Here is a 14,286-nt window from a genome sequence, read left to right on the forward strand (position 1 = left end):
AAAAAGGTAAGTTTTAAGCCTACCCTTAAAACTAGACAGGGTGTCTGCCTCACAGACTATAACTGGTTATTGGTTCCACAGGAAAGTTTCAGATAACACAATTTTTTCCTCTGTTGACAAGCTTTATTAAGATCTTGATTGAATTTTTGCACATGGTATCAGAAGCTGGTTTAATGATCATGGTGTTATCAGCAAATGGGTCTGACCTGAAGCCCTTAAAGAAACTATATCACATTGTTTTCAAGAGGATTATGAGAGACACACAACCCAACAGTGCAGATGAACTGATGGACATTATCAAGGCAACCTGGGCTTCCATTAAAACCCTCATCAGTGCCATACACTGACTATTTATTCGTTTATTTCAGATAACATGAGGTTCATTTATTGGAAACTTGAAACTCCTGTTTTATGCCCATTTTTTGTGGCTTTTAAGGCCCCGTCCACACGAAGTCAAACCCTGGCCTAAACGCACACATTTTTCACCAAACCAGCCTCTCATCCATACGAAGCCGCCGTTTTGGGGGTCTGTAAACAATCTTTTTTTTATTCAGCCTTCAGAGTGGGAAGATTTTGAAACGCCGTTTTCGCGTTTCCATCTTTAAGCTCTAACCGCATTTTTTTTTTTTACACGCATGCGTCATAGCGTCGCCTCTAAACACGCATGCGCGACACAGTATCACAACAACAATGGCGCCGTACTGTGTTGAATGGTTGCTGCTCATGCTACTCACCCTGCTGTCGGGCTTACAACAGAATCTTCTTCTTCTGGAATATTCCAGGAAGAACAGAGCAATATCGACGACATAGTTCAGCACCTGAATTTGACTGAACCACGAAAATGGACCCGCAGGGCAACCAAGTATAAATATTAGTGCGCATGCCCAACATTTCGTCGCACCACAGCGCCACTTACAGGCCTGGCATACATTTTGCAGCGCTTTCATGCATTCGTGTGGACGATCACATTTATTTTACGTCTCCGTCTTTACGACAAACGTTCTGGAAAATATTAGCGTTTCGTGTTCGTTTTGACTTCATGTGGACGGGGCCTAATATTCTTTAAATTCTCACAGTTTACACATTGCATACTCTACCTGCTGTTTATTTTTAAATGCACAAGACGTACGTGCACACATTAAATACTCATTGTAATCTTATAAAAAACTATTTTTAAAAGTTGTTTTTAAAATATAATTTACTGGTCTTGAAAAAACATATAATGTTCACATTTTGAGGGCAGTAAGGTGTCAAAATTCGTTATCACTAAATATTCAGCATGTTGTTGGTTAAAGCAATACTTCAAAAACATCTTCCAGTTGCCTTCCTTCTCTTGCTGATACCCTGTTTTTCTTTTGAAATTCCCCAGTTGAGCTGTAGAGACAGTAATTTGCAGTTCAATCGCATGAGATAACTGATGCTGTTCCTCACTGCAACCAGATTGCCTAGTCCAGGACTCTTTTCCTTAAGGGCATGTGTAACAGATACATAAGTGGGCAGAAGGTCAAATGGGAAAAGACTAAATCAATATTTGAGAATACAAACAGAGGCGCTTTTTCTGGGCATTTAAATAGATATGTTTTTAAATATTGCTTTACTCCACCACAGAAATGTGAATTCTGTTTCATCCAGTGATGATCTGCCAAATGATAGTTGGTGTTTCTTGGCTTGGACTTAAATTTTCATATTGGCAGCAATGGATTCTGTTAAGAGAGATGATCAATATGACACTAAGAAATTTAGCTCTTATTTATACTGTAATCTCTGAAGTGACTTTGCAAATTAGATGAGATGCACATAAAATCACTTAAATTTGAAAATTAGATCAAACATAGGGAATAAATTCCATTGTTACCCCCGCCAGGTTGGATTTTCCAAAGTATGTGTCTGAGTCAGCAGCTTTTGGTCTAAATATAAAGTCTAATTAAGCTAAAAGCTTTACTGGCTTCCCTCTATGATTCTTTCCCAATCCCTGCCCCAAACTCCTCTACCTCACCGGAAACTTCTGACTAATGGGACGCAACTTCACTTAAATGCTGGAGCCCAAATAAGATTAATGAGCAGACACATTTTTTGTGGCTGCCACCTATTCACTACCTCTTCTGGCAGAGCTCGCAGACTCTTAGTGAGATTTCTTGTGAGCTCCTGTTTGTAAACAAAAGCTGATTCTGGGCTTTTTTAGATGTTGGGGTTGAAGTAAAGTATTGCTGGCTGCAGCTTTAAAAGCACATACAGTACAGTGCTTAGCAAAACAAAATTCTCATCACTTTAATGTCTGCATAATCTCACAGTATAAACACAGTCTTGTTATGTTTTAATTGAATTTGACGTGATTCACCAATACATAACTAAAAGCTTAAGACAAATATGTTTTATCCTCTGTCATGTTGGGGTCTAATCTTCTAACCCACATGCAGAAACACTCAAGAGACAGGAAAAATAGTTAAAAGGTTTATTGACAAAGTTTTCAGAGAAATGTGAACGGCGTCTTGGTTCGTCAGGCTGGTCACCGGAGGGAAGCAACTAGAGGAGGACAGATCGGTTAGAGTGGATCCAGGAAACTTGCTGTTTAACGGCGGTCTGGGTTAATACCTGCTCAGGGGGTATTCTGACCGTTAGGGGGGGAACCTTGAGGGTCCAGAGGCTGATCGGCAGGCAGAGGGCTGAGGGCAGAGGCGGAGACGGAGGCTGAGGGCAGACAGGCAGGTTCCAGGCAGTGAGAGTTTTCTCCAGGAGTTGACTGATCACCAGATATGTCCAGATCTGAGAGGCAGAAGAAGGTTCTCAAAAAACCAGGAAAACAGATCAGATTAACTGGCTCAAGGTTTGCTGGTACCATTACTGGCAAACACTCTGGCAGAGAAGTGTCAGCCTCCTCCTCCTTAAAAAGCCTCCAGATGAGCAGATGGGAAACAGGTGTGCAGAAGTCAGCTCACACCCTCAGGAGGAAGATCTCAGGCTCCCTCTGGTGGAGAAAGGTTGACAAGCCTCCAGATCCCAACATCCTCCTTTATTTAAAATTCAGGTGCAACTAACTGGACTGCAAAGCCACATGTTTTCTGAGGTTTGCCTGTTTGCTATTTGACCTGAAACCTGTGTATTTTTGTTTTTGGGTATTGGAAAAGCAAAGTTAGGTTGTAAAAAACCCCGGTGTTAAAACATGTTTTGATATACTGTTTAATCATCAATCCCAGAAATCTGAATAATGCAAAATTCCTCAGCGTAGATGAAAAAAATATCTGTGCATTGGATAACTATGGCAGATTGTGCAATATATTGGAGTCATACAGTACTAGCCTCTTAAAACTTCCCCATTTTCTTTAATGGGTCCTTGGCTGGTCCCCTTCAATTCCTTTTTAAACATCAATATTTGTACTAAAATATTCTTACTGTCATGATTTGTCGACATTAAGATCTAAAGAAAGTGTCATCTCCTGGTCAGATCCTGTAATTCAGTGAAAGGGTGGAGTCAGAGTAAAAAAGTATGCAATAGGGGGTAACTCCAGTGGCTGGAAGTTTTCACCAGAAGATGGAGGGAAGTGGGCTGCTATTCAGCTGTCGTTTAACTTGGAAGGTCCATTTTGAATGGCTGCTGCTGTACGCTGGGGAGGATTCTCAGTCATCCAGGTCATAGTTATTCCAAAAAAAGAAAATTAAAAACAATGCACTGGACTTTGTTTCCAAGTTTAAAGATGGAATGGCTTCTACTGCACATTTCCCAGACATTTTCAGGCTTTTACAGAGTTGCAAAAAGAGTAAACTTTGTTCCATTCTTTTTGCAAGCAAAAAACATGTTTTATGGATGGAAATTATAAAAAATAAAATAAAAAAAAGTTTAAATTGAATTTTAAAGAAATTAAACCAGAAAAAAAGAATTTACCTCTGTTTAGTCCAATCTTAGTCCATTTTGCACAATCTAATTCACCGTGCAGATTAGACACACCTAGTGCAGGGAGGATTCCACAACTCCCACCTGTGTTTTCATTAGATGAAAAAGACCTGTCTTTGACTGGCCGGCAGGTGTGGACCAATAACATATAGTTAAACAAGTCATTGAAGCCGAGGGAGTGCAGAAACTTAGTGGATTGAGGGCAAAAAATGAATTTAATGAATGCACAACTGGTGTAGCAGAGTTTATTAAAGACACATTCTGAGTGAGCGGATATAAGATTGAACATTGTGCACTGGTCCCACTGCACACTTATGATGGTAGCCCAAAATACCACACAACAGGGCTTTTATTACTCTTCATTTGAATCTGTCTCATACATGGTCACACCTGCCTTCCAACGAAACTTCATTCCAGCTCCACCACTTCCACCTCCTTTCACTCAATCTAGCTCCCTTCCTTCTCCTTCTTCCATTCCACCACCAGGCCTTCTTATCATCATCAACATCATCATCATCATCATCATCATCATCATCATCATCATCCACATGAGATCATCATCATCAGCGCGGTTTTACCTCTTGTGCCTGGTGGGGGTTTGAGCACCAAATATTTATATTCATTCATTTCCACATACTCTTTAACTGCTTTCTTTGGTCGGCATGAGACTGGACTCACTGGTGACGGTGGCAGAGAGTAGGACACTGGACAAATTGCTGGACATTATTGACAATGTCAGTCATCCCCTGCACACCGTCATCAGCAACCAGAGGAGCCTGTTCAGTTGAAGGCTGCTCCTTCCCAAATGTAGGACCAACAGACTCAGGAACTCCTTTGTCCCTCATGCCATCAGGCTCTATAACTCCTCTCTGGGGGGGAGCAGGAAATAGAGTTAAGAGAACAGAAGTGAAGGAGTTGTTGGACACTCTCTTTCCTCAACCATCCAAGTGCAATACACTACATAACTGTTAATTTAAGTCATTGCTTTGCTATAGCCCTCTGTATTTATTTGTCTATCCTCATCCCCCAATATATCTTCCTACATCTTATTTAATTGATTTTATTTTTCTATTGTATATACTGTGCCTAAACATCCTCTATTTTCTTGTATGTGCAATTTTGTTTCCTGCTACTGGAAATACAATTTCCCGAAGGGAGTAATCCCAAGGGATTAATAAAGTCAAGTCTAAGTCTAAGTCTCTAAGTCTTATCTCCTTGCGAGTCTCTCCAGGTTGGATTGCTGCTTAGATGGGTTCTTTTTTATTTAAGATTAACTGGTACTGTAGCTAAAAGGAGGATAAATGAGCAGGTTAAAAGAGGAAAACTTAAGTCCAGAGTTTCAATAAAAAGGTTTAGATCAAACAGAGTTAATGGGCCAGAACGGTCCAGTTAAAGTCCAGTTGCTTTGTGACAAAAACGTAGAAAGGTCTCCAGCTGTATCAATACCTGGGGAGTGGTGGACTAGTGGTTGGGGCATAGAGCTTGGAATCCCGAGGTTTTGAATTCGAGCCCCACTCCCACAGACTGCAACTGTGGCTCTCTGAGCATGACCCTTAACCCCACACTGCTCCCGGGGAGCCGCACAATGGCAGCCCACTGCTCCCCAAGCGGATGGGTTAAATGCAGAGGTAGAATTTCTCCAATGTGAGATCAATAATGTTAAATTTTTATTACTTTTTCCAGGTTTTAAACTAATTAAATCAAAATTTGTCTGCCTTGCTCATTTTTTTCTTGTCTTTCTTGTTTCATCTCAGGCTACGGGCATGCAGCTCCTGGGACTGACGCGGGAAAGGCCTTCTGCATGTTTTACGCTGTCCTTGGAATCCCTTTGACTCTCGTCATGTTCCAGAGCCTTGGCGAGAGGATGAACACATTCGTCAAGTACCTCCTCAAACGCATCAAGAAATGCTGTGGGATGCGCATCACAGACGTGTCCATGGAGAACATGGTGACCGTAGGATTTTTCTCCTGCATCGGCACGCTCTGCATTGGAGCCGCTGCTTTCTCTCATTATGAGGACTGGAGCTTCTTTCAGTCCTACTATTACTGCTTCATTACATTAACAACAATAGGCTTTGGGGACTTTGTGGCCCTTCAAAAGAACCGGGCCCTACAGAAGAAGCCCCTGTACGTGGCCTTTAGTTTCATGTATATCCTTGTGGGCCTGACAGTCATCGGAGCCTTCCTGAACCTGGTCGTGCTCCGTTTTCTGACTATGAACAGCGAGGACGAGCGGCGGGATGCAGAGGAACGTGCGTCCCTCGCAGGGAATCGCAACAGCATGATTATTCACATCCAGGACGAATCGCTGCAGCGGAGCCGGCGACGACGAGAGCCATACAGGACGGAGGTGACCGACCTGCAGTCGGTGTGCCCGTGCATGCACTACCGCTCGCACGACTACGGCAGCTCCGGCGGCGGGATCGGAGGCCTGGGCTGTGCCTTTTCCCATCAGAACTCGTTCAGCTCGCAGCTAAACCGCAATCAGTACTTTCACTCGGTTTCCTACAGGATTGAGGAGATCTCGCCCAGCACGTTGAAGAACAGCCTCCTCCCTTCGCCCATCAGTTCAGTTTCTCCTGGCCTTCACAGCCTCACAGACAATCACCAGCTCATGAGGAGAAGGAAATCTATCTAAAGCTCCGCACTCACAGGACCAGTGAGTTTTTATGTTTTATACACACTAGGTCAAACATTTTCAATGCTGCTCTTCACCAGATTTTCATTTTAGCACTTTTTTCCCTTCCTGGTTTGGTAATATGAAATAAACGTTTTGCTGGGAACAGATAAAGACGATTGGGCTGAACAGGAAGAGTTGGACCCAAGAGGATGCAAAGCATGAAGCATGGATGTCTATTTTTTCAAGAATTGATTTAAAGAGACTCTACGTGAACAATAAAACTTGACTTATTACAGATTTACATTATAAAATGAATACATGAACTTTGGTTACGTATAAAACGATGCACACTGGGGAAATGCTATTTTTCAAAGGGAGTTTGCTTGTTTCACTCTAACTTGAAGAGATATTTGTCATGACGTATTATCCCATTGCCTCGCTGCAGACAGAGATTTCAAAAATGTTCTAAAGCATCAGGTATTATTTTCAATAAGCAATCATTTACTTTAATGGTTTCAACTCATATTAAGCCAAAATATTGTTGCCAATATTAGCATGTGACTTAGATGTCATTTACTTGTAGGCCATGTTTTTCTTTTTTTTTTTGTTGATTTTTGTTTTTTATGGTTGGTAAAGTGTCTTTTGTGTATAAATCAAAGGATCATACTGCTGTTATTGATACTTCCTGCTGATCTAAAAAGCATCGGATTGGGTTTGGATAGCTTTAAATTCACTTGCAGCCTTTTCAACTCAACAGTGACCTAAAAGGAAAGTCAACCACAGCACTATGCCAGTTTCTAGCTCTAGGGTCTTCCCATCCAAGCAATTGATTTTGTAACATTATGTTCAGAATGTGTTGATGAATATTTATTATCATATGAACAATACGGAAATGCAGTTAGGATATGGTACAACATTTATTGGGCATTTTTGTTTTGTAAATTTGGAAAAAACTAAATAGGACCTTGGTTGCACGCTACAGTATTCAGCACCATTGAACTCCTTGGTTCAGATCGTGGCACGTGCCTTTTAATCAGGAGTTCCTCACCATGCATGCATAAGTCGGCATGATGCACACTTCTTTCCTGCCACAGTCCAGAAAGGTGCATGTCAGTTGAGTTTGCATCGTTAATCTGCCCTTAGGTGTGAATAGCTGTTAATTGTGAGTGGTGGTCATGTGACATACAGCTGATGGACTTGCTCCCAGATGGCAGTATACCTTTAAGGCTGATTTATACTCCAGGTCGTCTGCATGTGTGTCGCAGTGAATGCAAATGTGTCCCTGCCACTTCTGTAAACACTCTGCATCACCTCTCCAAAATCGTAGGTGACCGCAGACAGTGGGCCTCTTATTGGTCTAATCAACGTCCGCTCTACACTATGCGTATTTCCTGTTTGGTACCTTACCGGCTTGTTTTGTCTGTATGACCGTCATTGCGGAAAAAGACTCATGAAGTAGGACCAGCTAGAAGAGCGCGCGAGAACACTGGTACCTTTTTCCCACCTGGATCCCCGCTCTTTTTCGCCATCCATTTGTCGCAAAAACTTGCCCCCACTTCCTCACCGCCTTGGCATTATCTAGACCCACAGCTAGTTCGTGATTGACCCTCTTGGGTTGTGGCATGTAATAAAATAGGCCAGACCACGCTTCAATATTGGGCATAAATCAAAAATATCTGTGACAAGCTCACTGCGACACACTGCGCTCACTGCCAAGACTGCTATTTTCCCCCTTGGATTGAATGAGGAACCTTAGTGAGTTTCTCACCATAAAGTTGGATTATGGGTTTAATCAAGCAAACTGGCTACATTTTCAGACACCAATTAAAAGCCACAATTCACTCAAAGTGATTTTGTTCTTTCATCAATTCCTACATTTATATTGTATCAGTGTGTTACCATCTTTTTCTTTCCTCCACCATTTCCAATCGCTGCACCTAGCATTACTAATGTTTTCACCTTCTTGTGTACTTGTGTTCCTTTTGGGTTGGATGGATTTTGCAGACAACTATTCAGGAACATGGAAAACAAAAATCCAAAATTAGATCCATATTGCTGCTTTTATCCTGACTGGAGAAGCATTAATCTAACAAAATGGTCAGTGTATCTTTTAGTTGCTTGGTTTTTATATTTGAAAACAACAAAACGTGTGGATTTTATTTTCAATGTACAACAATTAGAGTTGAAATACAGTGTTTCTCTTTTCTTTGCTTCAAAAAAGGATGAGCTAATTTTTTGGAAACTATTTAAGTTTCGTTTTCTAATTTGATTAACAAAAAAAAAAATTTTTAAACAGGAAAAAAAATCTTTTTTATTTTCTAAGATCGGATGGGGTCTCTTATTTCACAAGAGCACTACAAATATCACAAGTAAGTCCAGGAAGAAGAGGATTTTTGCATGAACACCAGAAAAAAGTGCTCTGTGGATTACTGGGTCAAACTCCTTGCCCTAAATCTGTCGTATGTGGTGTTTTTGGGCAAGACATGTCCCTGCCTTGCCTACTTTTGATTGGGACGGGTAGCAGCCTGCTTTCTCTCAGTGCGCCCCAGTGCAGCTGTGGCTACAATGTATCTCACCACCATTGGCGTAACTTTTAACATCAGCACTAATTTTCTGTTGATAAATCTAAAGCAACAATGGGCCCTGGTAAATGTGGGGCTCTTATAAACTGACAACATCCGATCCAGAAAAACAACAAACTGATCTTTATTCGGTTCTGTTTTTGAAGTAATTTCAAATTTTGTTAAATAATCAGAAAACAAAAACGTTTTGTTTTTTTGTCATCCCTCTTTTACAAAGAAGTATTTTCATTTTAGGTTTTATATTTTAAAACAAAAAAAAATTAACATGACCACTTGTCATTGGTACTTTCTGTTTTGTTGAAAGAAAATCAAATAACCAGAAGATAAACTGACCCATAACCACAGAAGCATAACTAAAGAATATTAAACACAAACTATTCTGGAGTTGAAAAAAGATAATCAGTTAATTTATTTGTATGAAGTTCCTCCTGAATATGTTTGTCTTTATGGAAAAATGCCTTTCTAAACTGGCTTATTATGAATTCTTTGGTCAATATGTGAATTCAGAACCTTGCTAACGCTAGCTAAAATAGCGCTACCTATTTTAGCTAGCCAGTTAAGGCCAAACAAGTCATATATGTAAAACTCAAGGTATAAACTGGCTAAAGTTGCTAAATGATTAGGAGTAAAGTTATAAAGCCTTATCAGTTTATAAAGAAAATTTTGAAAATCAAAAGTATTAATACAGCTAACCTTTTAAACACTTGATAATGTGGATTGAAAAATGTCTTTTTGAGTGTCAAAACCAAAACACCAGCTGAAATCTTATAAAGGACCATCTTATCTTTCTTATTCCAATAAGTCAAATAGGCTGGTTATTTTCTTCTTTTCTTCTTCTTATGTTTAAAGTGCCTATGGTGAATTGCTCCGCTTCAAAACAAACATTAAGTGAAATTCAAAATTGTTTGCTAATCAGCAGCATTAATTCTTCATTTAAGTGAAATAAAAAAAAACGGAAGTTAATTTATTTGTCTAAGTTAAATTAAATGGGAATGAAGACTGACTAGATGTATTGGGAATGTTTACATGTCTGATAGACTTGGACCTTTTGTCTCGTCTGAGTCAGCCTGTCAAATCTACTAAACTCACAAAGTTTTGCAATCCAATTTTACCTTTCAAAGTACATTCATTTTCTGTGTTCCCATTCAATTGTAAAGCAAATCTCAAAAGCTTTCACTATCCTTTAATGTTGATTAACTTCATATAGGATAAAAAAGGAAGAGCAGTCACAAGGAAGAGAGAGAGCCACTTAGCAGAATGTCATTTTTTAGAACTGAGGAGCCAGTGGTGTTTTACATTTCTGAATCACACTTTTCCTATGTTTATGAAGGACTGCAGATAGAAGTGAAGTATAGGGAAATTTAAGATTTACTAAATTCAAACCTCTCACTTTGAATGGTTTACAATCATTCATTTTAGAATACAGTAATCTCTCACACATAGCATTTATGCAGCAATAGTGAAGAGGAAGAAATCCCTTTTAAGGATTCATTTGAGCCATATTTTTTTAGAATGCTGGTCACCATAGCATGTTTGTGTAAGGGTAGAAATATTCCGTGTTGGAAAACATAGGCATTATGAAAATAAGCCAATATTAAGGCCTAAAATGTATTGTTTACAGTATAGAGAGAGCCCACCTTATTCCAGACAGAAACAGGAATTTGTTAAATTATCATCAGCGTAGTGCTTTACTTTCAGACTAATTGTTTTTTACTAGTTTGGGGCTTTATTTTTTTAAAAGAAGAGCAAAACCGGGTTGAGGACATTTTATTTTGTTGCAGTTTTTTTTATAAATCATAAATCAACAAAGAAGCCTTCACTTTTCTTTGCTTAAATACCTACTGCCAGGTTGTAATAAAATCCCAGGGTTGTTTTAAGTGAACTTGTTTTCTCCAACACATCCGAACTGGAAGCATATTCAGTCGATTTCTTAACAGTTGGGTTCGGAAATGCCATTTCAGAGGCTTAAACCTCTTCAGAGGTTTTATCATCAAGTAGGGATAAAGGTTTATTTTAGTTTTCGTTTTTCTTGTCATCTCAAGGTCCTTTGCAACGACAATTCAAACAGATTATCCACTCAGATTGGTTCCAAGTTTCTATCCAAGGAAAACCGGCTGTTTTGATCCAGTCATTGGTTTTGAAGGTTTCCCTCCTCCTGGATGAACATGTAGAAACAGTCGATATTCAATTAGCTGGTGTCATTGCAATCGACTCTACAACAATTCCTTAAACCCAGCATGCATGCAGCGAATGTGGAGATGAAAACTACCTTTTAACAGTAAGAAACATGAGCTTTTAGAATCTAAAATATCTTCGCACGATTATCCAGAAGGTCTGATAACTTACTGAATTTGCTTAAGAACATGGACCAAGTTCAAAATGCTGATCGACTTAAGGTAAATATATACCTATTCAGATTAGAATAGCGGCTATAATTGTAGTCAGGACTCTTCTTAAACTTTGCTGATAACCACAATAAATGTGCATCCGAAGTACAGCTTGTTGAGGGGTATCTATTCAAAATGTGTTGTCAGTTTGTTTACACCTTTGAGCCTGAATTGATATTTTTGAGCCTTTGGAAATTGAATAAATTGCAAAATATGTGAAAACTTCTGCACCGTTTTATGTGTTATGATCAGTCCCCTCTGAGAGAAGCAAAGGTAAATTATTGCTTATTGTTGTTTAGACAAAACAGTAATAGATTCGATTTAGTTTATACTGTAAGTTAAACTTGGCAGAAGGCCACTCACATTGAGCCTGGTTCTGTAGAAGCAGTTTTATTGTCTTATATTAGAATCAGAAATCAGAATATATCCTACAACATGGCCCTACACTTACTTAGCAACCAAATTTAAAGGTCAGTTTTGAGTCTTAGTAACACCATGGTCTCCAAGGCTGCATGAGGGGGTTTGGCAAAAACAGAAAACGTCTGTGTAAACACCTCTTGAGGGTCGCAGTGACTTTGACGCAAATCAGCACACGTGAATTCCAGTAAGATGTCGACACAATATTCCTGTGCATGTGCAGTTACGTAATGCGATGTCGAAACCATAAAAGGCCGCCCAGAATGGATTAAAGGTGGGGGAATTAACTGAGACGAGACGATGCATTGCGGAATGTATGAAGTTTTAAGACAGCTGTATGAATTCGGTTTTGTAAATAAATGTCCCCCCCTCCGGGTGACAGAATGATGTCAATCGTCAGCCTTCTTTCTGTCATAAGAGAATTCTACCAATGAGCTTCCACAGTTCTACTGGAGTTTTCTTCCCGTTAAAAGAGAGTTGTTCCTCTCCACTGTTGTTAAATGCATGCCTGGTATAAGGAATTGTTGTAGAGTCATCAACACAATGCAATGGAATGTCTCCTGTTGTTAAATGCTTGACCTGCAAAGTAAATGGCAGGATGCAATCAGCTGGGTTTCATAAAGTAGAAAACTTTTAACCAATTGAATAGTATCTGTAATCAAATGGGAAAAATAAACTAAAGTGAATCTTAATGCATAAGAGGAAGAACCTTTGGGCTACATGTTGTTTACAATGGAAATTTATAGCGCTGATGAAATAATTTTTCAAACCTTCGGCGAAAACCTTGTAGCTTCATTAACATTTTCTTCATTTCAAAATTCAATATTTTTTATATTTTAACTTTATAAATCTTTCAGTCCATTTTCAAGCTGTTACCTGGACATATTCAGTAAATATTTCCTGTTTCTTTTTTCACTAAAGGATGGAACAACTGTTAAAATCTCAAAAATGCAGAACATCAACAGCCAGGATTCTGATCCATAAAAGCCAAATAAAGTGAATCAATGGAAACACAAATGATGCCCTAAATACTCTTTGTTTCTTAATAATGTACAGACCTGGGCAATAAATTAGGCTTATTTATAACCATTTTTATTTATTTAATGAGTGGAATTTAATATTTGTCAAATTGGCCTATTTTAGTCAGTTGATCCCCCCCTTAATTGATTTTAAACTAAATTTAAGAAGACACCACTTTTCAATGAGGTAAAAAGGCAAGAATAAACACTGGATTTTTGTTTTCTCTCCCAAAGGGCAATTAAATTAGTCCAGCAGTATGCTTAAATCATAAAAATTATTATCAAAGTTCTCCACATTAAGTAAAATGACTCCTGAAGAGCTAAACCGCTTTCAGCTCCTCGGATCTAAAAGCACAGAAAGCTGGGCTGTTGATGGTGATGGGGAAGTGTGCAGATCCAAACTGACAACTCCTTAGGTCTGAATGCACTTTGGAGGGATGAAGTAAAAACATCAGCACTAACACACGTAGAGGTGGGAGTCAGTTGATATAAAGGGACGCCTGAAGTTTCATGATATGGAATACTTTATATCAGCAGGATGATCCTTTAAATGTGTGTGCAAAATATGGGAAAATGAATAGGAAACATGGTTGTTTTAGGTTTAAAAGAATTGAAAGTGCATGAACTTGAGATGTGGAATAGTAGAATAAGTCCCTTTTTATTTGGAGTCTAACAGACAAATGGTTTGCAATATCAGCTGTTTCTTTTACCAAAGTCCTTAGGATATATTCCTGCTTTTTTATGTTCCACTCAGACTTACAATACAGCATTGTTCTCAGGTCTGAATAAATCACCTTTGTTCTTGGTTTGCCACTTTCACAAACACCATCCTATAAGTTCAAAGCACATCAGCCTAACCAAACTACACAATATACAGTATGAGACCCACATTTGCCAACAGGGAATTTTTCTTTATTTCATCAGGCCTCTGCAGCAGATGCAGAGATGTTCACTTGGGGTTTGTTTGAATTTCATCCATAAATGTAAATTCAAGAGCAAATTAAGTAGGAGATGTTTTATTTTCCTTTCTCCTCCGGTTTCATACTATAAGATACCAACGCCGCATTTTAAGATTATTATGGAGCTAAACTGGGGACATAAATTTTGTTTAATTTTTTGTTTTTTAATGAAAACTCATTTTGAAAATAAAAAAAAGTATTAAAAGTCAAAAAGTATTTTTAAAAAGGTTTAAACCTAATTTTCACATCAGGTTTTTTTTCTTTTTAACTTTCAAACTGCGGCCCGCTTGGTGTAGGGGAGATAGCATAGGTGACTGACTGTGGAACCGTGGAAAATAGTGGCACATAATTAAATGTCTTTACTAAATCATCAATATTCTATATGATTGGTTTTACAGACAAACACACATTAA

General features: G+C 38.9%; 1 protein-coding gene across 1 annotated transcript in view; it reads left to right on the forward strand.

The window, feature by feature from the left end:
• Positions 1–8,356, forward strand: part of kcnk9 (potassium channel, subfamily K, member 9) — a 98,090-nt gene extending 89,734 nt beyond the window's left edge. Inside the window, exon 2 of the mRNA XM_038302352.1 lies at positions 5,644–8,356. Coding sequence (XP_038158280.1) covers positions 5,644–6,527 — 884 coding nt within the window. The 3' untranslated portion in view covers positions 6,528–8,356. The remainder of the gene's footprint in view (positions 1–5,643) is intronic.
• The last annotated feature ends 5,930 nt before the right edge of the window (positions 8,357–14,286 follow it).

Source organism: Cyprinodon tularosa, unplaced genomic scaffold (genome assembly GCF_016077235.1).
Source record: "Cyprinodon tularosa strain WSP-4 unplaced genomic scaffold, ASM1607723v1 ctg489, whole genome shotgun sequence".
NCBI lineage: Eukaryota > Metazoa > Chordata > Actinopteri > Cyprinodontiformes > Cyprinodontidae > Cyprinodon > Cyprinodon tularosa.